At 38.6% G+C, this 25,791-nt stretch overlaps 2 protein-coding genes across 3 annotated transcripts in view; one reads left to right on the plus strand and one right to left on the minus strand.

Annotated features, from left to right (window-relative positions):
- Positions 1–7,858: 7,858 nt before the first annotated feature.
- LOC111537937 (heterogeneous nuclear ribonucleoprotein A1-like) lies at positions 7,859–9,217 on the minus strand. Its single transcript, XM_026455307.1, has one exon. The coding sequence runs from the start codon at positions 9,151–9,153 to the stop codon at positions 8,191–8,193; it is 963 nt and encodes a 320-aa protein (XP_026311092.1). The 5' UTR covers positions 9,154–9,217; the 3' UTR covers positions 7,859–8,190.
- Positions 9,218–24,385: 15,168 nt separating this feature from the next.
- MYPN (myopalladin) overlaps positions 24,386–25,791 on the plus strand; it is a 106,842-nt gene continuing 105,436 nt past the window's right edge. Inside the window, exons 1-2 of one of the 2 annotated variants that reach the window (XM_023204784.2) lie at positions 24,386–24,562; positions 24,920–25,181. In XM_023204784.2, coding sequence (XP_023060552.1) covers positions 25,105–25,181 — 77 coding nt within the window. In that variant the 5' untranslated portion in view covers positions 24,386–24,562; positions 24,920–25,104. The remainder of the gene's footprint in view (positions 24,563–24,919; positions 25,182–25,791) is intronic. The other variant, XM_023204781.1, reaches the window with a different exon arrangement.

The following is a 25,791-nucleotide window of genomic DNA, read 5'->3' on the forward strand; positions in this document are numbered from 1 at the left end:
GGATGTGTTCATACATTTGAAATTATAGTGCGATTACTTCAGTTACTACTTTTTCTTAACAGAGAAAGCTCTCAAACCACCCTGCTTTTTGTGGCAGTGAAAAAATAAAATTTGTGTTTAGAATCAAAGACTTAACTGCATGATAGGCTGTGCTTTAAAATTAGCTTTAAACCACAGCAATCCTAAAATGAGGATTCTGTGAGTTCCAGTTAATAGTCAGCATCACCAAAGTAACACAATATGAAAGTGTAGAACCTATACTTATATGATTCCTTTAAATCTACGTGTCTTAAAGAAAACAGAGCATAGCAATAGCAGAGACTAGCAAAGAAGGAGGAATCTCAACTATTAGAGCTTATCAGTCATACTTTTGAGTAGCAAACTGAACTATTTTGTTGCTACTGATTTTGAAGGGTCTTATAAAGATATTTGAGGTTGAAAGTTCTAATATAACTGTCAGAAATATAAATTGGGGAAGAATATGTATATTTTTATATTGCATGCCTCACTGCCCTTAAATAAAATTAAGACTAAAACTGATAGTAACTACAGATCTGTGTCAAATTAATAGTACTGCTGCTTTGGATAACAATTAGCCAGAGCATGGATATCTTAATCTATTGAATCCCTTATTAGTAACTTTCAAAGTAATGTTATAAAAGACAAAGCCTTGTTAAGCATCTTATTTGATTATCACTTTTATAATGGGAACTGACAGTATATTTCAGATTCTTAACCAAGCATTACAATTTTTATGAAAGCAGCATGGAGAACTACAAAAGTAAGAGGATGGAAAAGCTTTTTAACCCTCCCTGCCCCGAATTTCCTTAAGTTTAGTGTACTCCTTATGTTTATAGAACTAATTATCGGTTTCCTTTAGCATACAGATAACTTTTATGCACGGTGATGGCAAATTTAAAAAAGAAACTCTATTGCTACTTGTGCTTCTTTCAGAAAAATGAAAAACATTGTCCTAATAGTTGGCATCCAGAAATAAATAAAACACCACAATTTTTATGGACAGATTTTCATTAGGGTTTGAAAAATGTTCTTATAATCTCAATGTAAAATCTGATAGCCTGACAGAACAGTTAAGCAGTAGTGACTAGGAAGGACAGAGTGTTCCTAGAAGACAAATTATAGTTGCCACCTCCACACTGCCTAAATAGAGTTTAACCATATCGAAATGACAGAAATATTTGCCCAAGAAAAATGCAATGCAATTCAAGCTGCTGTTTTACCTATTTTTTTTTAAAGCCAAACAAAAATTACTCTTTGTAAACATAGGATCTTAAGAAGTGAATTGAAGTGTTGTGTGCTGTTCACTTCCAACAAACAACTTCATCTATTCAATCTTTAAAAGGAAGCATTATCCAGCAAGCTAACTTCCAAAGAGCAGCTTTCAAACTGCTCCCATTCACAAGCTCTGGTAGTGTTGACAATAAAATAGAAACCCTGAGGAATGGTTAATGTCAGAATTGTACTTAATGTTGAAACATCTTTGTTTATTTTTAAAGGACTGTATAATCAGAGAATATAATTATGTATTGAATTAATCTATGATAAGGGTGAAATATCTTGTCATCCTTCTCTAAGTCAGTTACAAATAGACTAGAGAAGATTTTTTTTTTTTTAAGTGTAAAACTATTCAGTTTTAAATTTGCTTAGTATGGGGAACTCCCATTTAAAAAAAATTAGGCTGGACATGGTGGCTCATGCCTGTAATTCCAACACTTTGGGAGGCTGAGGTGGGTGGATTGCTTGAGGTCAGAAGTTTGAGACCATCCCGGCCTACATGGTGAAACCTCTTCTCTACTTTAAAAATACAAAAAAATTAGCTGGGCTAATTAGCTGTGGTGGTGGGCACCTTTAATCTCAGCTAATCGGGAGGCTGAGGCAGGAGTATTGCTTTGTAGTGAGTCGAAATTGCACCACTGCCCTCCAACCTGGGTGACAGAGTGAGACCCTGACTCAAAAAAAAAAAAAAGAAAAAAAATTAAAATAGCTTTTATTTAAAATAGTAATGCTTATTGTTAATAATTAAAATAATTCAGTAAAGAAGTAAAGAACTATCAGAAAAATTACCCAAGACACATACTGCTAATACTATACTGAACACCATTCTGATTTTTTTTTTTTTTTTTTTTTGAGAAGGAATCTTTCTCTGTCACCCAGGCTGGAATGCAGTCGTGCTATCTCAGCTCACTGCAACCTCTGCCTCCCAGTTCAAGCGATTCTCCTGCCTCAGCCTCCTCAGTAACTGGGACTACAGGTGCCGACCACCACTCCTGGCTAATTTTTGTATTTTTAGTAGAGACGGAGTTTCACCATGTTGGCCAGGCTGGTCTCGAACTCCTGACCTTGTGATCTGCCTGCCTTGGCCTCCCAAAGTGCTGGGATTACAGGCGTGAACCACTGTGCCCAGCCCTGATATTTTTCTTTACTTCAAAGCATATTGTACACATGTAGAAGTCAATGAAAGTTTGTTCAATGGATGTTGGAGTTTTGTAAACTATTTTTACTCATCAAGGTACTAAGTACCTCTTTCCAAGTATTGGGGGGCTTAGTTATATTCATATGGAAGACATGCCAGACCATGAACCTACGGGGGCAGTTAATCACAAACAGAAATAAATAATGGATATGTTCAGTCTTATTCTATCCAAGTTGAATACAAATCTTAAGTTGAATGTATTCTGGTGTATCTTGTTGTGTTAATAATCATCACCTGTGCTTTGAATGCCTAGAATGGCTTCTCCAGGTTGTTCAACTCCTCTGACTCCAAAGAAGAGAAAAATGCTCAGGGGGATAGAAAGGAGAATATTGAGATGCTGCATGGAGTTTTCATATTGTTTACTATACTTTCATACTTATACATTTAAGTTGATAAGCAGCATGTTTGCTTATGCAAATAACATTTAAAGATATCATTCCTTTGCTTTCCGGCAGTAATTATTTCAATCTTTATTCCTCCTACCATGGCCTCAGTTCAGGCTATCATCTCTTCCAGCCTGGACATTTTCCCCTGGTCTGTGGACTACCTATAGTCTTGGCCCTTTGGTCCAAACACACAGCCACTGGGTGATCTTTCTCAAATGCAGATTTGATCATACCTCCTCAAAACATTTATAATTTAGGCATTCAAAGTTCTTCATAATCAAGCCTTTGCCCTCCTCTGCAACCTCATTCCTGTCACATTCCTCAAATCACACCTCATCTTTGTTTTATGAGGTGTGAAATATGCTCTCTCACATCTTCCTAAATTTTCATGTTGCTCCTAACCTAGCAAGTTTCTCATTTTTCAATACTCAGCTTAGGCAGTACTTTCTTAATGAAAACTTGCCCTATCTGTGACAGTTAACACCCTCCTCTCTGGTGCCATCCTCTGCTACAGAGCTTGCCACACTTCAACATAATCAATTTTTTGTCTTCTCCCTCACTAGACTGCTAGCTGAAGGTCAGGAACTTGGATCTTTTTACCCTTGTATCCCCAGGAATGAATGAATACAACTTGTTTAATATAATCAGAAGCTGTAGTTATCAAATATTTATTTTTGACTAATAAATATAATAAATAAATTGTTAGACTATTTTATTTATTTATTTATTTACTTACTTACTTACTTATTTATTTATTTATTTATTTTGAGACAGAGCCTTACTCTGTTGCCCAGGCTGGAATGCAGTGGTGTGATCACGGCTCACTGCTAACTCTGCTTCCAGGGTTTAAGCGATTCTCTTGCCTCAGCCTCCCGAGCTGGGATTACAGGTCCCCCGCCCCCGCCACCACACCTAGCACATTTTTGTATTTTCAGTAGAGATGAGGTTTCACCGTGCTGGCCAGGCTGGTCTCAAACTCCTGGCCTCAAGTAATCCACCCACCTTGGCTCAGAAAATTGTATTTAGTACATAAAATCTTTCAAAATAATGTCTGTAAGGAAAAAGGATCATTCCAGGCTGGAATCGATGATAGCCTGAACTGAGGCCATGGTAGGAAGGGTGAAGATAGAAATAATTACTGCCAAAAAGCAAAGGAATTATATATTTATATGTTATTTGCATAAGCAAACATGCTGCTTATCAAGAAGTCCTCGATGGAGAAGACTTAGTATATATATAGTAAATATCCATTAAATATTTGTCAATTGAGCAATCGTTGTTTAGATTGTTATCTTTCTAAGGAAGGGACTTGTGGTATACTTTTATTTATTGTTTCCAGTGCATAACAGAATACTATGTCCATAAAATAATCTCAGATCTAGTTTTACTGATTAACTGAATGAGTGAATCCATTAATTATCTCTAAATCTCAACAGGAATTTATAAGACCTATGTCTTTGAATTTCTCCCTACATATTGAAATATCTGTGAGCTCTTTGGGGAAAGGGATTCTACCTATTGATTTTTATATTTTAAAGTCTTAACAGAGAACACTGAACATAGCAGAAGTTTAATAAATCTCTGTTATAAAGATTTCATCAGTGAAATACAAGTTTGCTTTGCTCATCATTTTATCCCAGTGACCTAGGGCAAGATCTTATTCATTGCAGGAATTTAGCAAATATTCATTAAATAAACATGATTTGGAAATCTTGCTATTGGCAGATACAATTAAATCTAACATGAAAAGTTTCCCTTGGGGGAAAAAATAAAGTTTCCCTTGGTGTCTTAGATTCAGGAATAAATGCAGATCAGAGCATGATTCTGAAAGATGTTTTATTTTGTACTATGAAACAGCTCTACCCTACAGAGGTGGGGAGCAGGGAGAAGGGAGAGAAGCTGGAAACAAACAAGTGAGGCTCACAGGAGAAAATAGCTCCTCCAAGGGGAGCCACATGCTCTGATACCCATGGCAGCCGCATGAGGAAGCAGCCTAAAATTAGCAGGACAGGCAAACCCAGGAAGGGAAAGCCACGGCAGCCTTCCCTGCCGTCAACAAGTGAGGTGAGGGGCTGGGAGTCCCGGCTGGAACTATCCAATGTAGCCTTTGGAGCTCCACTGCTATTTCTGCCAGGTAAGGTCCTCCCTCAAAACTCATCTTGGGAGGTAAAGCAAGATATATCTTAAGGGGATGTCCAGATAATTGAAACATTTAATATTGTCCAGTAAAAAGGTGCCTCCAGGAATCTAGTGATTAAGAGAGCAATAGATTAAGAACATTCTTCCATTCATCCTTACTCAGGGTATTCATCTGAACCACTCACTCTCACCTTACTGAATTGGGGCTCTCTGGGGTGTGTAGTTGCTGCTTCTTTCAAGTGTTAGAGTAAAGAGGGGAGGGTGTCCTAGAAAATCTTTAAAGCCATGTGGGAAAAGGAATGATGAGAGGGCATTGCCAAGCAATGTAAAGAAACCGCAGAGCCAGAAAGGAAAGATCAGAGATAATACAAATAGGACTCAGTGGGCAACAGTGTGCTTTTTTCATGAATGAAGTGCAGAGCAATTGAGCTGATTGAGGACAGTCAACAGAATCCTGGAGGGGACCAGAATATTCTGTATTATTGTTTCATAAAGAACTGGCTCAGTGAGTGATTGTTGCATTGCACATGAATAGCTCCCAGTCAGGGTACTGATCTATCACTCTCCATCATTTCTATAAGTTTCTGTCTCCCATACTAGAATTCATTTTAATAATATATTACCAATTGCTTTTTGAAGTTACAGCTCCTCATTAATGGTAAAACCTTCCAGTGCTATTAACAGTTTCTCAAAGGGTTAATCTGAAGGCATTGTGCAAGTGAATAGCAGAAGTTCAGAACTAAAAAAAAAATTATCGAGATATAATTAATACATCATACAATTCATCTGTTTAAAGTGTGTAAGTCAATGGATTTTAGAAAATTTACAGAGTTGTGCAACCATTGCCATAAACAATTTTAGAACATTTGTATCAACCCCTCATATCCAATAGCAGTAACTCCTCTTTTCCTCCAACATCCTCCCACTCACAGCCCCAGGAAACCATTAATCTACTTTCTGTTTCTATAGACTTGCCTATTCTGGATATTTCACATCAACGAAATCATACAATGTGTAGTCTTTTGTGAGTTTGTTTGTTTTTTTTGTTTAATTTTTTGAACCAGAGTCTCACTCTGTTACCCAGGATGGACTGCAGTGGTTCTAGCTTAGCTCACTGCAAACTCTGCCTCCCGGGTTTAAGTGATTCTCATGCCTTAGCTTCCCAAGTAGCTGGGATTACAGGCATGTGCCACAATGGCCAGCTAATTTTTGTATTTTTATTAGAGACAGGGTTTTGCCATGTTGGCCAGGTTGGTCTTGAACTCCTGGCCTCAAGTGATCCACCCACCTTGACCTCCCAAAGTGCTGGGATTAGAGGTTTGAGCCACTTAGCCTGGCCTGTTTTGTGTTTGTTTGTTTTTAAGAGAATGCTTACATGTGTGAGAAGAGAGAAAAGAAGGTTCTTTTGTTGTTGAAGTATCAACTGTTGATTTACCTTAAAGAGGATCTGTAATTGTCTCCAGTCTCTGTTTTCAGTGAATATTTATAACCCATTACTCTAAGATTTTCCAGTTATAGTGGTACTTCAGTATTATATATAATGAAATGATTAATAAATGCTTTACAGTAATGATAATTTTCCCTTAACGATCATCTCAGATATGATCTGATGGAATGAAGTATATCCATTTAGGATATCATTAGAGAACTTATATGGGACACAGCCTAAGGTTTTAGTAAATAATAAATGAAGTATGATGTAGTGTGTCTAGAACAGCGCCTTGCAGGTATTAGGTTATTAGTAAATAGGCATGTTTTCCTCCATCCTACTTTCAGTGTTAGACGCCTACTCGTGTTATAAAACCTACAGAGCAGATTTGAAAAAAATCTTAACCTAGCAGAGCGCTTTGAACATACTACTCAATGAACACTTTTTTTTTTTTTGAGACAAAGTCTCACTCTGTCACCCAGGTTGGAGTACAGTGGCGTGATCTCAGCTCATTGCAACTGCTGCCTTCTGGGTTCAAGCAATTCTGCTGCCTTAGCCTCCCAGGTAGCTGGGATTACAGGTGCCCGCCACCATACCTGGCTAATTTTTTTGTATTTTTAGTAAAGATGGGGTTTCACCATGTTGGTCAGGCTGGTGTCGAACTCCTGACCTCAAGTGATCCACCCACTTTGGCCTCCCAAAGTGCTAGGATAACAGGTGTGAGCCACCACGTCCGGCCTCAATGAGCACTTATTAAAACAGGGAAGGTAGATATATAGTCATGAATATCTGCAACATAGAGCTGTGACATTCTTTCATAAGGGCTGGGGGAAATAGTTTCATATCCCGGACTAGAAGGCACCAATTATAATTTCAAGTTTGAACTATCAATTATAATCTTAGATAACCTACTTACTTTCTCTGAGCTTTAATTTATCTACATCTCCAGACTAGAAATGATAACACTGGATTATAGCTAAAATGTTATACCCATTGTTCATTCTGTAAAACTCCATTATGTCTCCAAGACATACCTGCCCTGTGTTTATTTCATGCTAAAGGTGACACATTGAATTATAGGATTGCTTCTTAGGAAAGTCCAGTTGGTTGACTGTCATAAGACCTTGTAGCTTGTAATTACATTGATGAAATTACCAGGCTTCATTGTCTGGTGTTCAGCTTTTCAAACTCAGAAACTTAATATATATTTTTTCCCAAAATTCTTAGAGCAATCCAGTCCCTTAGCAAAGTACTCGCATTAACCAAATTCCTAAGAGAGTACTATATCAGCCAGAATTCTGATTTGTTAATTTACTATGAGAAAAATGGTTTTAAAGAAAATCAAATAGCATGTTATGTTAAAAATCAGCTTTTCTTTTATTTATGAGGAAACTTATTTTTTTTTTTTTTAAAAAAAGACATTTATTCAGCGTCACGATCAGACTATTACATTTAGCAATCAACAGCATGGGTGCAAAAAAAAAATCTACATTAAAACCCTTTGTTGGAATGCTTTACACTTTCCACAGAACGGAAACTAAAATAACCTGTTATACAATTAGTCACAAATACAGTCCTCGAGTTTTTTGCCCATACACATGAGTATTTGTCTAAAACATGTCTTCTTTGTAGCAGCTAGGCCCTGCCACCACTGTGCTTGGCTGAGTTCACAAATCTGTTGTAACCTGTAGCTTCCCTGTCACTTCTCTGGCTCTCCTCTCCTGCTAAGCTTTGTTTCCTAATTAAAATCTTCTGCCACTGCCATAGCTACTGCTGCTGCTGGAACCGCCATAGCCACCTTGGTTTCGTGGTTTTGCAAAGTATTGGCCTCCACCGCCATAGGGGCCAGAGCTTCTGCGTCCAAAATTTCCTCCCTTCATGGGTCCAAAATTTGAAGACTGATTGTTGTAATTGCCAAAATCATTGTAGCTTCCACCACCTCCAAAATTGCTTCCATCATTACCAAATCCATTATAGCCATCCCCACTGCCACCATATCCACCACCACCATGGCTGCCACCAAAGCCACCACGACCACTGAAGTTTCCTCCATGACCGAAGTTGTCATTCCCACCGAAACCACCTCCACGACCACCACCAAACTTTCCAGAACCACTTCGACCTCTTTGGCTGGATGAAGCACTAGCCATCTCTTGCTTTGACAGGGCTTTCCTAACTTCACAGTTGTGGCCATTCACAGTATGGTATTTCTGAATGACAATCTTATCCACGGAGTCATGGTCATCAAAGGTTACAAAGGCAAAGCCCCTTTTCTTGCCACTGCCTCGGTCGGTCATGATTTCAATCACTTCAATTTTCCCATACTGTTCAAAATAATCTCTTAGGTGATGTTCTTCAGTGTCTTCTTTAATGCCACCAACAAATATCTTTTTCACAGTTAAGTGGGCACCTGGTCTTTGAGAATCTTCTCTTGAGACAGCTCTCTTTGGTTCCACAACTCTTCCGTCCACTTTGTGTGGCCTTGCATTCATAGCTGCATCCACCTCCTCCACAGTGGCATATGTGACAAACCCAAAGCCCCTGGAACGCTTGGTGTTTGGATCTCTCATTACCACACAGTCCGTGAGCGTTCCCCATTGCTCAAAATGGCTCCTCAGGCTCTCATCGGTTGTTTCAAAGCTCAACCCTCCAATGAAGAGCTTCCTCAGCTGTTCGGGCTCTTTAGGAGACTCTGACTTAGACATGATGGCAGGGAGAAGAGAGACTTTAACGATGCTTCTTCGGCGGCGTCCACGGGCAGAAAGCAGGAAACTTATTTTTTAAAAAACTAAATTGAAATTAGAACGCTGCTGGGTAGGCATGGACTGGAGAAAGGCAGGTAATTGATTATGGCATGTTTTGAGCTTTGGCCTGGGCTCCCAGCTTCACCATCAGGAGCAGATAGGGCTCTCTTGGGTGGACAGTGCTGATTCCTTATTCTCTGATTTCTCTTTCCTACCTGTCATTCTATTACCTCTTAAGATATAGATATATGCATATTTACATTTAAAGATATATATACAAGTGCACCTACATGCATATGTACCATCAACTAGACTACAGCCAACTTTTTTTTTTTTTTTTTCTTAGACAGGTCTTGCCCTGTTGCCCAGGCTGGAGTGTGGCGGTGCAATCTCAGCTCACTGGAACCTCCACCTCCCAGGCTTAGGTGATCCTCCCACCTCAGCCTCTCGAGTAGCTAGGACTACAGGTGCCTGCCACTATGCTGGGCTAATTTTAGTATTTTAGGTAGAGATGGGGTTTCACCATGTTAACCAGGCTGGTCTCGAACTCCGGGGCTCAAGTGATCTGCCCCTGCTTAGCCTCCCAAAGTGCTGGGATTATAGGCATGAGCAACCGCGCCCAGCCTAGACTACAGCCCAAATTTGCTCTTGTTTTTTGTTTTTTCCTTCTTTTGATGTCCTTGAGCCATTCTCTTTTTATGATGTGGAGGAAGAGTTTTACTATTTTGTTCTCTTTATAAAACTAAACACTTTTATTAGAAGTTGTTGTTTTTTTTTTTTTAAGTGCAGCCCCCCCCAAAAAAATTACAAGAGAAAAATCACCCGTAATTCTACTCCCGGGCTATAACTAACATTTAAAAATATTGTAATCCAGGTTGGGTTCTTTGGCTAGCACTTGTAATCCCAGTGCTTTGGGAGGCCAAGGCGACTGGTTTGCTTGACCCCAGGAGTTTGAGGGTGCAGCGAGCTATGATTGTGTCACTGCTCTCCAGTCTGGGCAACAGAGCACAACTCTGTCTCTTAAAAAAAAAGAAAAGAGTATTTTACTCCAGAATTTTAAAAAATAAAGTGGAGTCATATTATAAATATTGTTTTGATAACTGGTGAAAAAAATTTTACATGTCATCTTTCCATGTCTTGTTGGCCGGGCACGGTGGCTCACGTCTATAGTCCCAGCACTTTGGGAGGCCGGCCAAGATGGGTGGATCATCTGAGGTCAGGAGTTTGAGACCAGCCTGGCCAACATGGTGAAACCCTGTCTCTACTAAAAATACAAAAATTAGCCGGGCATGGTGGCAGGCGCCTGTAATCCCAGCTACTCAGGAGGCTAAGCCAGGAGAATCGCTTGAACCCAGGAGGTGGAGGTTGCAGCGAGCCATTGCACTCCGGCCTAGGGGACAAGAGTGAGACTTTGTCTCAAAAAAAAAAAGAAACGTATGTTGTTTCCAGTTTTTTTGCTGTTACAAGCAGTTCTTGATGAACATCCTTATAAATACAGGAAACCTAGTTGTTCTTTTCTTTCTTTTTTTTTTGAGACGGAGTCTTGCTCTGTCACCCAGGCTGGAGTGCAGTGGCCGGATCTTGGCTCACTGCAAGCTCCGCCTCCCAGGTTCACGCCATCCTCCTGCCTCAGCCTCCCCAGCACCTGGGACTACAGGCGCCCGCCACCTCGTCCGGCTAGTTGTTTTGTATTTTTTAGTAGAGATGGGGTTTCACCGGGTTAGCCAGGATGGTCTCAATCTCCTGAACTCGTGATCCGCCCGTCTTGGCCTCCCAAAGTGCTGGGATTACAGGCTTGAGCCACCGCGCCTGGCCCTGTTCTTTTCTTAAGACATGTCAAATTACATGCATTATTCATAATATGTTGATTTTCTAGTTAACATTTCAGAGTGTAGGAGTGCTCTATGATGCTTCCATGTGTTTTCTATAAATTCAAATTATTTCATAATTATGTCACTTTATTTTATGTGTCATGTTTAAGCTTTCAATCCTTTGTATATTATTTCATTCTTATACTCATTGTAAATTTCCTGAAGTAAGCAAAACAGTTTCCTCACTTTTCTGTAAGTGAAAAGGTGTGGTAACTGAAGCATGTAGAATGATTTACCCAAGGCTGTATAGCTAGTGAGAGATACAGCTGGGGCTAGAACCTGCTTGTTTTCTTGGATCAGTGGTTTTCAACTTGTGAGCAAGACCCCTGGAGGGCCATGAATTAACTGTAATGGGCCCACAAATCCATGTGTACATCAAAGATTATTTGAAAACAGATAATTTTTTTATTTTTTTATTTTTTATCTTTTTTTTTTTAGTAGAGATGAAGTCTCACCATATTGCCCAGGCTTGTCTCACATGAACCCTTGAGCTCAAGTGATCCTTCTGCCTTGGCCTCCCAAAGCAGTGGAATTTTAGATGTGAGCCACTAGGTCCAGCTGTCTACAACATTTTTACATGTTGGAAAAAGGAGGCCTCATCCCAACCTTGAAAAGGTTAGAAACCAGTCCTTTTGACCTTGCTAAGTTTCATTATATTTGCTCTCAAGTATTCTAAAATGGCTTAAAACTCTTGATAAAACCATGGCTCTAAAAATGTAGCTGTTATCAGAAAGGGGTCCCGATTCAGACCCCAAGAGAGTGTTCTTGGATCAAGAAAGAATGCAGGGCAAGTCCATAGAGTAAAGTGAAAGCAAGTTTATTAACAAAGTAAGAGAATATGCCAGGTGCGGTGGCTCAGGCCTGTAATCCCAGCACTTTGGGATACCGAGGCAGGCGGATCACGAGGTCAGAAGATCGAGACCATCCTGGCTAACACAGTGAAACCGCGTCTCTACTAAAAAAAAAAAAAAAAAAATACAAAACATTAGCCAGGCGTGGTGGCTGGCACGCCTGTAGTCCCAGCTACTCTGGAGGCTGAGGTAAGAGAATGGCGTGAACCCGAGAGGCGGAGCTTGCAGTGAGCCAAGATGGCGCCACTGCACTCCAGCCTGGGCGACAGAGCAAGACTCCGTCTCAAAAAACAAAAAAAGAAAGTAAAAGAATAAAAGAAGGGCTACTCCGTAAGCAGAACTGAATATACATAGACTGAGTATACATATTGTTGCTTCTTGATTATATGCTAAACAAGGGGTGGATTATTCATGAGTTTTCCGGGAAAGGGGTAGGTATTTCCCAGAATTAAGGTCCCTCCACTTTTTAGACTACATAGGGAAACTTCCTATCATTGCCATGGCATTTGAAAACTGTCAGGGTAGTAGTGAGTGGGAGTGTCTTTTAGCATGCTAATGTGCTATAATTAGCGTATGATGAGAACTGAGGACAACCAAAGGTCACTTTCATCACCATCTTGGATTTGCTGGATTTTAGCTGGCTTCTTGACCGTATCCTGTTTTATCAGCAGGGTCTTTATGATCTATAGCTTGTGAAACCAATCCTGCCAACCTTCTATCTCATCCTATGACTAAGAATGCCTAATCTGCTGGGAATGCGGCCCAGTAGGTCTCGGCCTTATTTTATTTTTTAATTTTTTTTTTTTCTTGAGACGGAGTTTCACTCTTGTTGCCCCCGCTGGAGTGCAATGGCACTATCTCGGCTCACTGCAACCTCCACCTCCCAGGTTCAAGCGATTCTCCTGTCTCGGCCTCCTGAGTAGCTGGCACTACAGGTGCCCGCCACCACGCCCAACTAATTTTTGTATTTTTAGTAGAGATGCGGTTTCACTGTTGGCCAGGCTGGTCAACTCCTGATCTCAGGTGATCCATCCACCTCCGCCTCCCAAAGTGCTGGGATTACAAGCGTGAGCCACCGCGTCTGGCTTTGGTCTCAGACTTGTTTTACCCAGCCCCTATTCGAGATGGTAGTAAATTAGGCTTGTCTGAAATAATGTTACTGGGTCTTATACTTAAAGTTTAGCATTTTCAAAGAAAACAAAAAATAGGTGGCTGTGACTATGTAAAATATAAGGCATGGGGTCTGGACACGGTGACTCAGGCCTTTAATCCCAGCACTTTGGGAGGCCGAGGTGGGCGGATCACTTGAAGTCAGGAGTTCGAGACCAGCCTGGCCAACATGGTGAACCCCTGTCTCTACTAAAATTACAATAAGTAGCTGGGCATGGTGGTGGGTGCTATAATCCCAGCTACTAGGGAGGCTGAGGCCTGAGAATCACTTGAACCTGGGAGACAGAGGTTGCAGTGAGCCAAGATTGCACTACTGCACTCCAGCCTGGGCTACAGAGGGAGACTTTTTCAAAACAAAGAAGAAGATATAAGGCACGAGGCCAGGCGCAGTTTGGGAGGCTGTGGTGGGTGGATTGCTTGAGCTCAGGAGTTCCAGACCAGCCTTGGCAACATGGTAAAACCTCTTCTCTACAAAAAATTCAAAAAGTACCTGGGTGTGGGTGTGACATCACACATCTGTGGTCCCAGCTACTCGGGAGGCTGAGGTGGGAAGATTGCTTGAGTCTGGGAGGTCGAGGCTATAGTGAGAAGAGATCGCTCTACTACACTCCAGCTTGGGTGACAGAGTCAGTCCCTGTCTCAAAAAAAAAGTATAAGGCATGAAAGGCAGTACATATGAATAACTCTTTTTTTGCCGTAATTTGCAGAAGCATCCTGTGCACTGTGGCAAGGTGGGAGAGCCTCTCACAAATCACACTGCAGACCAGAGTCTCCCTGCCTCCCATGTGAAGTACCAGCCATTTACAACTCAACAAACTGAGTACCTAGAACCAGCCTAATGTGGATCCTCCCGGCAGAACTCTGTTACAGAGTCTCACTTCAGAGACTAATTGGAAGTGAATAATTTAAAGAATCTTCCCCTAAGTTTTCTTTAAAGACAAAACATTTTTGAATGTTCATAAGCATAGGTTATGTGGAACTAAGGGTAGCAAGACAAAGTCCTAGGGACAGAAAGGAGAATGGTGGTTGCTAGCAGTTGGGGGAAGAGGGGAATAAAGGGAGTTACTGTTTAATGGATATGGAGGTTTAATTTTGCAAGATGAAAAAGATTCTGGAGATGGGTGGTGATGGTGGCTATACAACAGTGTGAGTGTACTCAATGTTACAGAACTGAAACCTTCAAAATGGTTAAAATGGTAAATTGTATGTTATGCATATTTTACCACAATTCAGAAGGGAAAAATTGTTATCTGGAGATCAGATTTCAAAATAAATTTTTTATTAGGCCTTTTACTCACAAAATTGAAATAGAACAGAATTATGCTAAAACAGTTCATTATTAGGTGTGAATTTGATTCAGAGATTGGTAAAAGATAATATATACAAATCAACTGATATTTCTAATAATTCCTAAATCATGTCATCCTATTTATGGGTCCAAGATTCACCAAAACCTGAAAATATATAAGATAAACACTGGTCTGGGCAAATGATAACTCTTAATACTCCAGTATTGACTTGCCATGTAACTCTAAGTCAATTGTTCTTTCTGTATGTCAGTTTTCTCACATGTGAAACATGAATATTAAAGCAGATCTGACTTTGGGAGGCTGAGGCGGGCGGATCACAAGGTCAGGAGTTCGAGCCTGACCAATATGGTGAAGCCCCGTCTCTACTAAAAATACAAAAATTAGCCGGGTGTGGTGGCAGCCACCTGTAGTCCCAGCTACTTGGGAGGTTGAGGCAGGAAAATCGCTTGAACCCGATAGGCGAAGGTTGCAGTGAGCCAAGATCACACCACTGCCCTCCAGCCTGGGCGACAGAGCGAGGCAAAAAAATTATTCAAGCACAGTGTTATTAATAATATTTGGGCATTTTAATATAATAGGATTTAAAACATCACTGTTCCTTTGTATTTGACATCTGTCCCAGTTCATCATCATTATCCTTAGGAGCATTTATTTAGAAGAACTGAATCTGCTTTGTCTTATTCTGCGTAAGAGTATTTATATGCATTCCTTGGTAGTCTATTAGACAATTCACAATCATAGAAAAGTTAGGATATTCCTCACTTGCCTAGATTTCTCTCTTCTAAATCACTTAACCTTAACAATACTTTGGTTAGTCTATGTTGAATACCAAGCTTATGCTGACATCCTTTTTAGATCAGATAATATAAGATATATACCAATAACCTCAATTATTATTTTCCTATCACAAAGCACATAGCATAAACTAGATATACGGCTCTGATATTTGTCTCTGCTCTACTTATTTGGCTAAAGAAGGATTGTTTGATACCTGGTTGTCAGATCAAATTATAATTTAAATCCTTTAGCTATGTTTAGCTCCTTGGCAGTAGGTGAGTCGAGAACATAGAATTCAGAAGTATATGGTTCGGGAGCATGGTAACTAGATATGAAGCATTTTACCTCTATGTTACTGGTGTGAATCTGAACTTGATTACTATTTGTGCTCTATAGAAGATGTAAGTGATCTGATTTGCATCTCTAATGGAGCACCCCATGTTACAAAACTCATCACCCTTGGCACTAATTAGCATTCTTGTTGTCAGCCTCAGGATAGACGCCAAGGACTGAATCAGTCTGGAAACCTGAACTACTGCTGCGTCTGACTCATCAGTCTAGGTGGCCCATTCAGCCTTTGGCCTTTCCTTAGAGCTTACAGCTCAGTGCAGCTGGGTGTGCCCCACTCTTTGTGACTTCACAAAGTGAACTAAAAGATGTTTATTTAAAATAAATATATTTTTATAATAGTAATGATAATAGTAGTGGTTGACATTTATTGACCACTTGCTAGGAGCCAGGCATTGTTCTAAAAGTATTAACTCACTTAAGTCTCACAGCATTCCTATGATATTTTCCTCTTTTACGGAGGAGGCACAAAGAGATTAAATAACTTGCCTAATGTTTCTCACATAATAAGTGGCAGAGTTGGAATACAGCTCTAAATACTAAATAAGTCTCTTCGTAATTATAGCATTTATTTGAGTATTTCTTTTATCATCTTACTATATAACTGATTTAAAAAAAAAAAATCTGTGTCCAAACCAAATGGGGCATATATCAATTTCCCAATTTTAAAATTGTTCATCTTTCAGTACTAGTTTTTAATTATTATTTGTTTTCAAAAGAGGTGATGTCCCTTTCTTAAACTCAATTCATGTGCATCATTATTCTGAACTTAAGGTCCTTAAATATCTCAATTTTAGGCTGGGCGTGGTGGCTCATGCCTGTAATCCTAGCACTTTGGGAGGCCAAGGTGGGTGGATTGTCTGAGCTCAGGAATTCCAGACTAGCCAGGGCAACATGGTGAAACCCTGTCTCTACTAAAAATACAAAAATTAGCCGGGCATGGTGGCATGCACCTGTAATCCCAGCTACTTGGGAGGCTGAAGTGGGAGAATCTCTTGAACCTGGGAGGCGAAGATTGCAGTGAGCTGAGATTGTGCCTCTACACTCCAGCCTGGGCAACAGAGCGAGACTCTGTCTCCAAAAAAAATGATCTCAATTTTACTATGGCTTTTATGCTTATCTATTTTTTTATTATTTAAGTTAAACATTACCTGATTGTGGCACTTGGAAACGTTCTCTGCCCTTCACTTTCTAAATTAATAGATTTAGAATCTAAATTACTTTGAGAGGTAAAATAAAATAAATCTCTATCAAACACTTCATTCCAATACATAGTTCACATGATTGGGGAACGAATGACAAAGAGGGAGTCCAGCTACTTCTTTTTATTAATGTAGTAATTAGATTATTTTCACCACTATTCATGCAAAATTGGAAAGCATATAAGAAATTTTTTTGGCCGGGCATGGTGACTCACACCTGTAATCCCAGCACTTTGGGAGGCTGAGGCGGGCAGATCACGAGGTCAGGAGTTTGAAGCCAGCCTGGGCAACACGGCAAAACCCCGTCTCTTTAAAAATACAAAAATTAGCCGGGTATGGTGGCAGGTGCCTGTAATCCCAGCTACTCAGGAGGCTGAGGCAGGAGAATCGCTTGAACCCAGGAGGCAGAAGTTGCAGTGAGCTAAGATCATGCCATTGCACTCTAGCCTGGAAGACAAGAGCAAGACTCCATCTCAAAATAAAAAAAAATTTTTTGAAAATCTGGGTCTTTATTTTATGAGATTTCCCATAGTATCCAGGGAAGAAGTTTTTAATACACTAAGTGACCTTTAAAATAAAATTCATGAAGCAATTAGATATGTTTCAATGAATACATAAATAAATCTGGTTCTCACAGTTTTCTTAAGACTTAGTAAAATAATATTGGTAGTAATTACTGTTTAGAGATACAAAATAATCTATAACCACCTTTTAATGTTTCTTTTTGTTGCCTTGTACACCCAGTTACTCAAAGCTGTTGTAAGTCTCACTTGGCACACATCTATTGCTCCAGTTTTGCTAAGAGATAAAATTTGGGATACCTCCCAAAATAACCCTCATTAGACTAAATTAATAATGTCAACTTGAAAATCTGGGTTTTACTGCTGGCTTACATGGACATACAGCATGGCCTTTCTAGTGCTTAACTTTCCTATATACAAAATAATCATAATGAAGACCAATTTCAAGGGCAGGAGTGTTGTTTTGTTGTTGTTGTTGTTTTTATTGGCATGTAATAACCAATATGTGATTGTAGATAACTTCAGACGTCTACTTAAAAAATAGTAACTACAGCCTGGCCAACATGGTGACACCCCGTCTCTACTAAAAATACAAAAATTAGCTGGGCATTGTGCCACGTGCCTGTCATCCCAGCTACTCAGGAGGCTGAGACATGAGAATCACTTGAACTTGGGAGGCAGAGGTTGCAGTGAGCCAAGATCGTGCCACTGCACTCTAGCCTGGGTGACTGAGCAAGACTTTGTCTCAAAAAAAAAAAAAAAGCTAACAATTTGCAGGTAGAGATGCACAGAGAGAATTGCTTATTATGTATTTTTGCTTCAGTTCCTTTAAGCTGTTTCTTTGACTAGTGAGAGATAGTAAATCACCTGCATTTCCAAGGACTTGGAAACACTTTGGAGGAAGTCATGAAATCAAGGTAATCCCAATATCACTGGATGGCTCCATCTTGTTACTCTGCATCTTCTGTGTTTTTTTCCAAACAGATTTCTGAATGCATTACTAATGAGTGTGCAGGCCTCTGAAATGTGGCGTGGTGTAGCAGACAAGAGCTGGGCTTCAGCGTTGTGTGGACCTTAGATGTGAATCACAGCTCTGAGTGGCTTTGTGCAATTTCTTCTCTGATCTTCAGTTTCCTTCTCTATAAAAAGAGGATAATGATATAGTATACTTGGGACCATCTTAAAGTATGCTTCCTGAGTCTTTTTCAGATCCTTGAATTTGCAAAAGCCACAGTAGCATATAATTTTTTCAGTTTCATCCTTCACAAAATAGGGACAATGACCTATACTTCCTGGGTTGTTGTAGTAAATTAAATTATGAATTAAATATGAACAACAAAGCTTGGTTGATGTGGATGCTAGGTTGGGGTCAGCTGGGGTCACTCAGGGAGCTAAATAATTCATTCTGGCTTATCTGCCTTTCCAGAAATAAGTCCAGTTTGGAGTCAGTCACAAATAGTTGAAATCTCGATTGAAATTAGAGAATATTATGTGTGTTTTAAGGGTACTGTTTATTTCTGGGCAAACAGGAAACAGTCTGTGGCTTGAGCTGGGATCCCCAAAACCAGCACATGAGAATGAACAGAACTGCCCATCAGTGATGAGGATTAGGGTCATGAGGCACAAAACTCATTAGAAGCAGCATATGGAAGCAAGAAAGAGCCTGATCTTTACAGGGTGGAAAGGACCTTATGTAAAAACCTTATGTAAAACAAAGGTTGGGCAAAAGTAGTCAGAAAAAAATAGTAGTAAGCCAGTTTAGAAGGATGTAAAAGTACGAAAACACCTCTTATAATCACCTATGGAAGAACCCTTGGGCAAGGTGGTCACTGAAAACAGCACCAAGTCTTTTTCAAAAGCAAGAGTTCCCCTGTACCAATTATCTCAAGAATTATAAGCATCCATTGAGCCAAATGCACAGATAGTTCCTCAGTTTGTGACTGGTGCGTGGTGAACACACAGTCATTTTTAGCTCCTCTCTTCATTTGATTTAATTCTTAGTAGTATTTTTGTGTTAAACAAATATCATAACCATTAATGACAATTAAATCAGTTAATGTTGCTGAGAGTCTGGGCCATTTGATCTTTCCTGGCACATAATAAGTGTTCAGTAAATATGTGTTGATTGACTGAATAATTTAGGACAGTTTATACATCATTTTTATGGCATGCCACAGATAAATATTTATTATGTGCCTACTTTGTGTCATGCCTTGAGATTAGAACTGCATGACCCAAAAAGAAAAATTTTGTATAGCTTCAATTCTCAAAAAGTTGATCTAGTTGAGTAAATAATACATAAATACGTAAATAAAGACATGGTTTAATTCAACACTATAAGAAACACTGCAACAAGTAGTTGTTTAATTACATAAGTGGAAGCGACAGTGAACAAAGGCACAGGGTAAAGAGAAGGCAAGGAAATATTGGTGGAACATTTTGGTTGGAGATAAGTAATTGTGTAGAAGAGTGGCAGGTAAGACCAGAATGGTGGTTTGTATTTCATAAGATTGGGATGCCCACATTTCTGATTATACCAAAGCTTTTCTTATTCTTGATGAAAATTTGCTGTAGCTGCCTTCATCAGTATGTAATGTCATCCTTTGGCCCGATGGTATTTTTTAGCCTTATATTCTCTTTTGTCAGATATTAAGATTACTATGCCAACTTTCTTTAGGTTCATAGTGGCTTAATTTAAGCTTTCATTCCTTTTATTTTTAACATTTTTTTCATTTTGTCTTCAATGTGTTTATTTAATATTCTTGTTCTTAACTCCAGGTTGACAGTATCTGTCTTTTAGTTGGTGGATTTAACCTATTTGTACTTATATTTACTCAAATGTTTAAAACTTACTTCTGATAGCTTATTATATTTTTAATTTACTGAACTTCTCGTTTCTTCCTTTTTGTTTTTGCTCCTGATTTCAATTGTATAGGTCAAGTTTTCTTCTCTTGGTTTAGAAGCTGTACATTTTGTTTTTATACTTGTTATCCTTAAGATACAGTCTCATGTTTACTTGTCCCTGTTGACTTCTTTAACTTATTAATATTTGCATTTTTCTCCTCACAGGAAAAGTACTTTATCACATGGTCATCTGCCTTTAATCTTTTGATACTGCCCAGAATTTAAATTCTGGGTTCTCTTGAATAATGAATATTACCAAAATATTTGGTTTTCATTAATTCTCTATCTCTTAAACAGCAATTTTCAGGGATCTATTTCTCTCTCCTGTTTTTTTGTTTGTTTGTTTGTTTGGTTGGTTTTTTTGAGACAGGGTCTCATTTTACTACAGCCCAGGATGGAGTGTAGTGGCACAATCAAAGCTCATTGTAGCTTCCACCTCCTAGGCTCGATCCTCCTGCCTCAGCATCCCAGGTAGCTGGTACTACAAGCACAGACCACCACGCCCAGCTAATTATTTTTTTATTTTTTAAAGAGATGATGGTTCATCATGTTGCCCAGGCTGGTCTCAAACTCCTAGGCTCAAGTGATCCACCCACCTCACCTTCCCAAAGTGCTGGGATTACAGCTGTGAGCCACTTCACCTGCTGTGCTTTTCTTATTATTATTACTTTCCCCCAAAACGTTTTCTCACAAAAAATAAGTCTTTGTATGACAAACAGTTTGAGACCTATGTGAGACAGTACTTTTATTATACCTTCAAATTTGAATGACAGTTTGTCTAAAACTAATATTCTAGGTTCAAATTTCTTTTCCTTCCATTATTTAAAAGTATGGCTCTATTGTTTTGCATTCAGTGTTGTTGTTGGGAAATCGAATGGCAGTCTGAGTCTTGTTCCTTTGCAGCTGAACTGCTCTTTACTTATGGAAGCTCTTGGAATATTTTCTTTGTGTTCGATTTTATTAAATTAACTACAATTTAAAAAAAAAGAAAATTTGCACAATATTGTCAGACCAATGGGCTTATCTACAAAAGATTTATCCCCAGCTAAACTTATCCCCAGCTAAATTTATCCCCATTGTGATAAATTTTTGTGTTTAACTTCTCTGTAACATTATCTTCTTACTTATCCCTTTTAGTGACATTATCACCTGCATTTCAAACTAAAGCTCACTGTTTAGCCTAAAAGATGAAGGGAAAGGAGGTCTAAGATGTTTAATACACATGATAATTACATTGAGCCATGAATCTTTGTTTGGGCTGTGTTGATTAATTCATTCTTAGTTTGGAATGAAGAGCAATTTGGAGGTGAACAAAATGGACAAAAAAGCAAAACAAAAAGATTTTGCAGGTCTTCCTACTACCTTTATTCACTTGGAAGTTTGCTGACTCGGGAAAATGCCAAACATATAGATTCATATGCAAATAAACCAAGTGTTTATGCAAATAAACCAAGTGTTGTGAACTTGGATAAGGACATAAGATACAAATTTCTTTTGAATTTTCCATGGTCTGTGTTCTCCAAACTCTTCCTCTGTACTCTTCCCTTCTTGACAACGGTTTAATTCCATTTGGTACTTAACTATTTTCCAGACAAATTATATGTAATAAGATGGTAACTTCCCAGAAGTGTGTATTAGCTGTTGCTATTTCAGTCAACCAATTTTACTGAGTCTTCCTTGTGAAAATAGCCCTAGAGCTTAGTCATATGCTATTTTTCTGTTCCCTTCATGTTTCTATTAAATAAACACAAAGTCAATAAAACTAAAGTGATATCTTTAACAATCCCATTGCCCATGAATACATATGAAAATCATGATGAATTTCTTCCTTTGAGTGAGTTCTGATTTTTGAACTAATCTTAAAGATTATTCTTCATGAGAAAGCAGTGGGGGCCATTGAAAAGAGAGCGAGTTCTAAACTAAAAGGCTTAGGTTAGGCCAGGTGTGGTGGCTCATGCCTGTAATTCCAGAACTTTGGGAGGCTGAGGCAGGCGGATCACCTGAGGTCAGGACTCATGACCAACCTGACCAACATGGTGAAACCCTGTCTCTACTCAAAATGCAAAAATTAGCCAGACGTGGTGGCAGGCGCCTGTAATCCCAGCTGCTTTGCAGGCTAAGGCAGGAGAATCGCTTGAACGTGGGAGCTGGAGGTTGCAGTGAGCTGAGAGCCCACCATTGCACTCCAGCCCAAGCAACAAGAGTGAAACTCTGTCTCAAACAACAACAAGCCTCTAAAAGGCTTAGGTTAGAATCCACTCAACTGTGTAACTCACTGGTTGGGTAACTGTGGGAAAACTATGCTTCTTTAAGGTTTAATTTCCTCCCAGTAACATGCAGATAACAACACTTTGCAGGGTTGCTATGAGAATTAAATGAGAGTAACTTAGGTTACTCCCCAGCCTAGAATACACTTGTAAGAAATGTTAGTTCCTATTTCCTTTCCCGCACATCATTAGAATTAGTGTGATTACCTGGGTCATGAGTAAGAACACTGAAATTTGTTTTCAGTTTTTGGAGATGTCCAAGCAGACCAAAAATAGAATCTGTGTAGAATCACTCAGAGCCTGGCATATTGGCATATTTTGAGCTCACCTTACAAAGAGAGAATATTCAAGCTGCTATTTTCCTATCCCTAACTTGTAAAAACTTTATTGACCCATGTTGCTGTGCTCAGAAATTATACCAAAGCGTTTAAATTTAGTTTTAAAAGAACAAACTTCTTATATTGTTTCAGCACAATAACAAATAGAAACAAAAAAATAAGTCTGTCACAGCATTCTGACTGCTTCCAATGCCCCACTTTTCAGCACTAATGCCTAATGCTCCAGTCTACCTATCAATTCACGTTCCCAGATAAAACATTGCATATAGAGTTTATTGCAAGCCTTTGCTTTTTTCTTTCTAAATAATCACTTCTTTTTGTTTGCTTAGTCATACAAAATAATTTCAAGGTTGGTTTCAGTCAGAAAAATTATAAACTTAAACCCTATATAGTGTTCCCTTAGAATATTTATTAAAAGAAAGATATGTTTTCTATTCTTTCTTTCTTTATTTTTTTTGAGACAGAGTCTTACTCTGTCGCCCAGGCTGGAGTGCAGTGGTGCAATCTTGGCTCACTGTAACATGTGCCTCCTGGGTTCAAGCGATTCTCCTACCTCAGCCTCCCAAGTAGCTGGGATTACAGGCACACACCACCATGCCCGGCTAGTTTTTGCATTTTTAGTAGAGACAGGGTTTCACCATGTTGGTCAGGCTGGTCTTGAACTCCTGACCTCAAGAGTTCAAAGTGCTGGGATTACAGGCATGAACCACTGCACCTGGCCTGATATGTTTTCTATTCATTTTTACTTTTTAATTTTTCACAAATATGTTGGAAATATAATCATTTGAATATTTGCAGTGGTTATGAACACAGACTCAGGTTCAATTTTGGCTCAGTCACTTACTTGTTGTGTGATCTTGGGCAAGTTTTAAACTTCTTTCTAAGCCTCAAGTTTTCATCTGTAAAATGAGAATTGTAACAATACCTACTTCAAAGACGTTAAGGGAATTCATTAAATAAAACACATACACAAAGAGCCTAGCGCATAGCTAAGGAATATTAACTTATTTCTACCAAGACTATAGCATATTTATGTGTGTTAATATAATCATTATATTAATGTAGTGAGAAGTAGGATTTAACTGTATACCTTCAGGAGTACATACGTGATAACAATTGTTCCAGATTTCTTCAGTGATTTAGTCTCAGAGTGCTCTTTTAAAAAGTTCTGAATAGATTTTCTTCTTGGAAATAATACTTTTTGAAAAGTGTAAACTTTGATATGTACTGCATACCAAAAGCACAAGTAAAGGAAGCTTTGTTGTGTTTTAATGCAAACCACATAGTAAAGCTTTAATTTAATCACCTTAAAATTAGGGGAACAAACAGGAAGTGTTGTAATAATTGATTGTTTTTCCATATTTACCTTATTAAATGCCTTGACCATAGTCCCAGTTTGGTACCAAATAAAGATATTTATACATGTAATATGCATCCTGTGTATAGATATCTTCTGTATTCCACATGCTTTATTATTGAGAATTTCTTCACGCTTATTTTCTTTTAGTCTAAGGAGAAATCAAGAAAGCCTATTTCCTTAGTCATCTTAGTCATTGTCCACCCCCACCAGCCCTCCAGGCTAAGAACATCGTGCAGACTGAGTTATTAAAGTTGATCTGAAAGAGCAATCTGTTCTAAATGACTGTCCCTGGATCTGCAACGGAACCCTGTAAATACCCTTCATTACTCTGGCGGGGTAGTATCACGTTTCCTTCATGCCACTTTTGTGTCTGACACAAGTTAGGCAGTGAGATTTGGACTTTAGATCATCCTGGTTGATTGATATAGGAATGGTGCTTCTCCTGAGACAGGTAACCACAAATTTACTTCTCAGGATAATGTTTTAAAGCAAGTGTTCTGTTTAGTTTTTTAAAATGTTTTTAGTTTTTAAAACTAAGTGGGTTTTGAACTTTTAAGTAGTTTTTTTTTATGTTTTTAGTTTTCCCAGGCAAGCATTTTCAGTAGTTCAGATGAAAAAGAAATTTCTTAACGGTTTCATTGTCTTTTTCAATTACATTGTTGTCATGCCTTTTGTATAAGATCTTTTATAATCCACTACCCATCTATTGTTTTGGATGGTCAAGAACTTGTCTTTGCTGTGAAATTTTTTCTCATTAAAAATGGCTAAAAAATATGTACAGTCTCTGTTTTTCAAAAATACGGCATAGAGGTTTTGTTTAATTTTTTCATCTGATACTGGATACGTCAAGATGAATCTATGAACTTCAAGCAAAACTTATTGAAGGTTTGATATATGTGAGTAATTTGTTTTAGAGAACTGGAGCCTATAGCGATATAAAAAAAAAGCAAATGCAAACATTTTATATGAATCTAATAGCATGGAAATTCTCCCATGCTTTTCATCCAAATGAAGACTTCCTCTGTCATAGATCTTCCAGATTCCTTGGCATTCCTGTGGATCATCCCAATGTGAGTAAATTGTTTCTGTGGCTGACTGAATTAAGAAAACAGCTGAAGGCAAGGACAGGATCGTGTTCAAACCACAAGAAACACATGTGTTGGATGAGCCACTCAACTTTATAGGAAGGCTTGTAACCAACCTTGTGTTTGCTTGCCACTTAACAAAGTTTGTTTTTAACTATGTTGGGCATTAAAAAGTTTTAAAGATTATTTTTGGTATCAATAAACTCTGATGAAATCTTGAACTAGTAGGTTTGTGGTATAATGTTTATACAATTGCGACTGAAGATACGCAAGGTGGTAGCTGGCTTATTTGGGAACAGAAATTAGTTTTTAAAAACTAAAATCTAAAATATATTTGATGTATTACAACCAAAGTGTTCACAATTGCTAAATATTATTTATTTAAAACATTTATATTCAGTTTTTTTTCAAAGAGCTCAAAAATTGTGTATGGTATCTGTATTTGAAAATGCTGCAGTAAAAATGAAAAGAGAAAGATGACTGCCATTCAGAATTTCTTTGGTTCTTTCTTTCTTCCTTTCTTTCTCTCTTTCTTTCTTTCTTTCTTTCTTTCTTTCTTTCTTTCTTTCTTTCTTTCTTTCTTTCTTTCTTTCTT

This window comes from Piliocolobus tephrosceles, chromosome 9 (assembly GCF_002776525.5).
Source record: "Piliocolobus tephrosceles isolate RC106 chromosome 9, ASM277652v3, whole genome shotgun sequence".
In the NCBI taxonomy this organism is placed as follows: Eukaryota; Metazoa; Chordata; class Mammalia; order Primates; family Cercopithecidae; genus Piliocolobus; species Piliocolobus tephrosceles.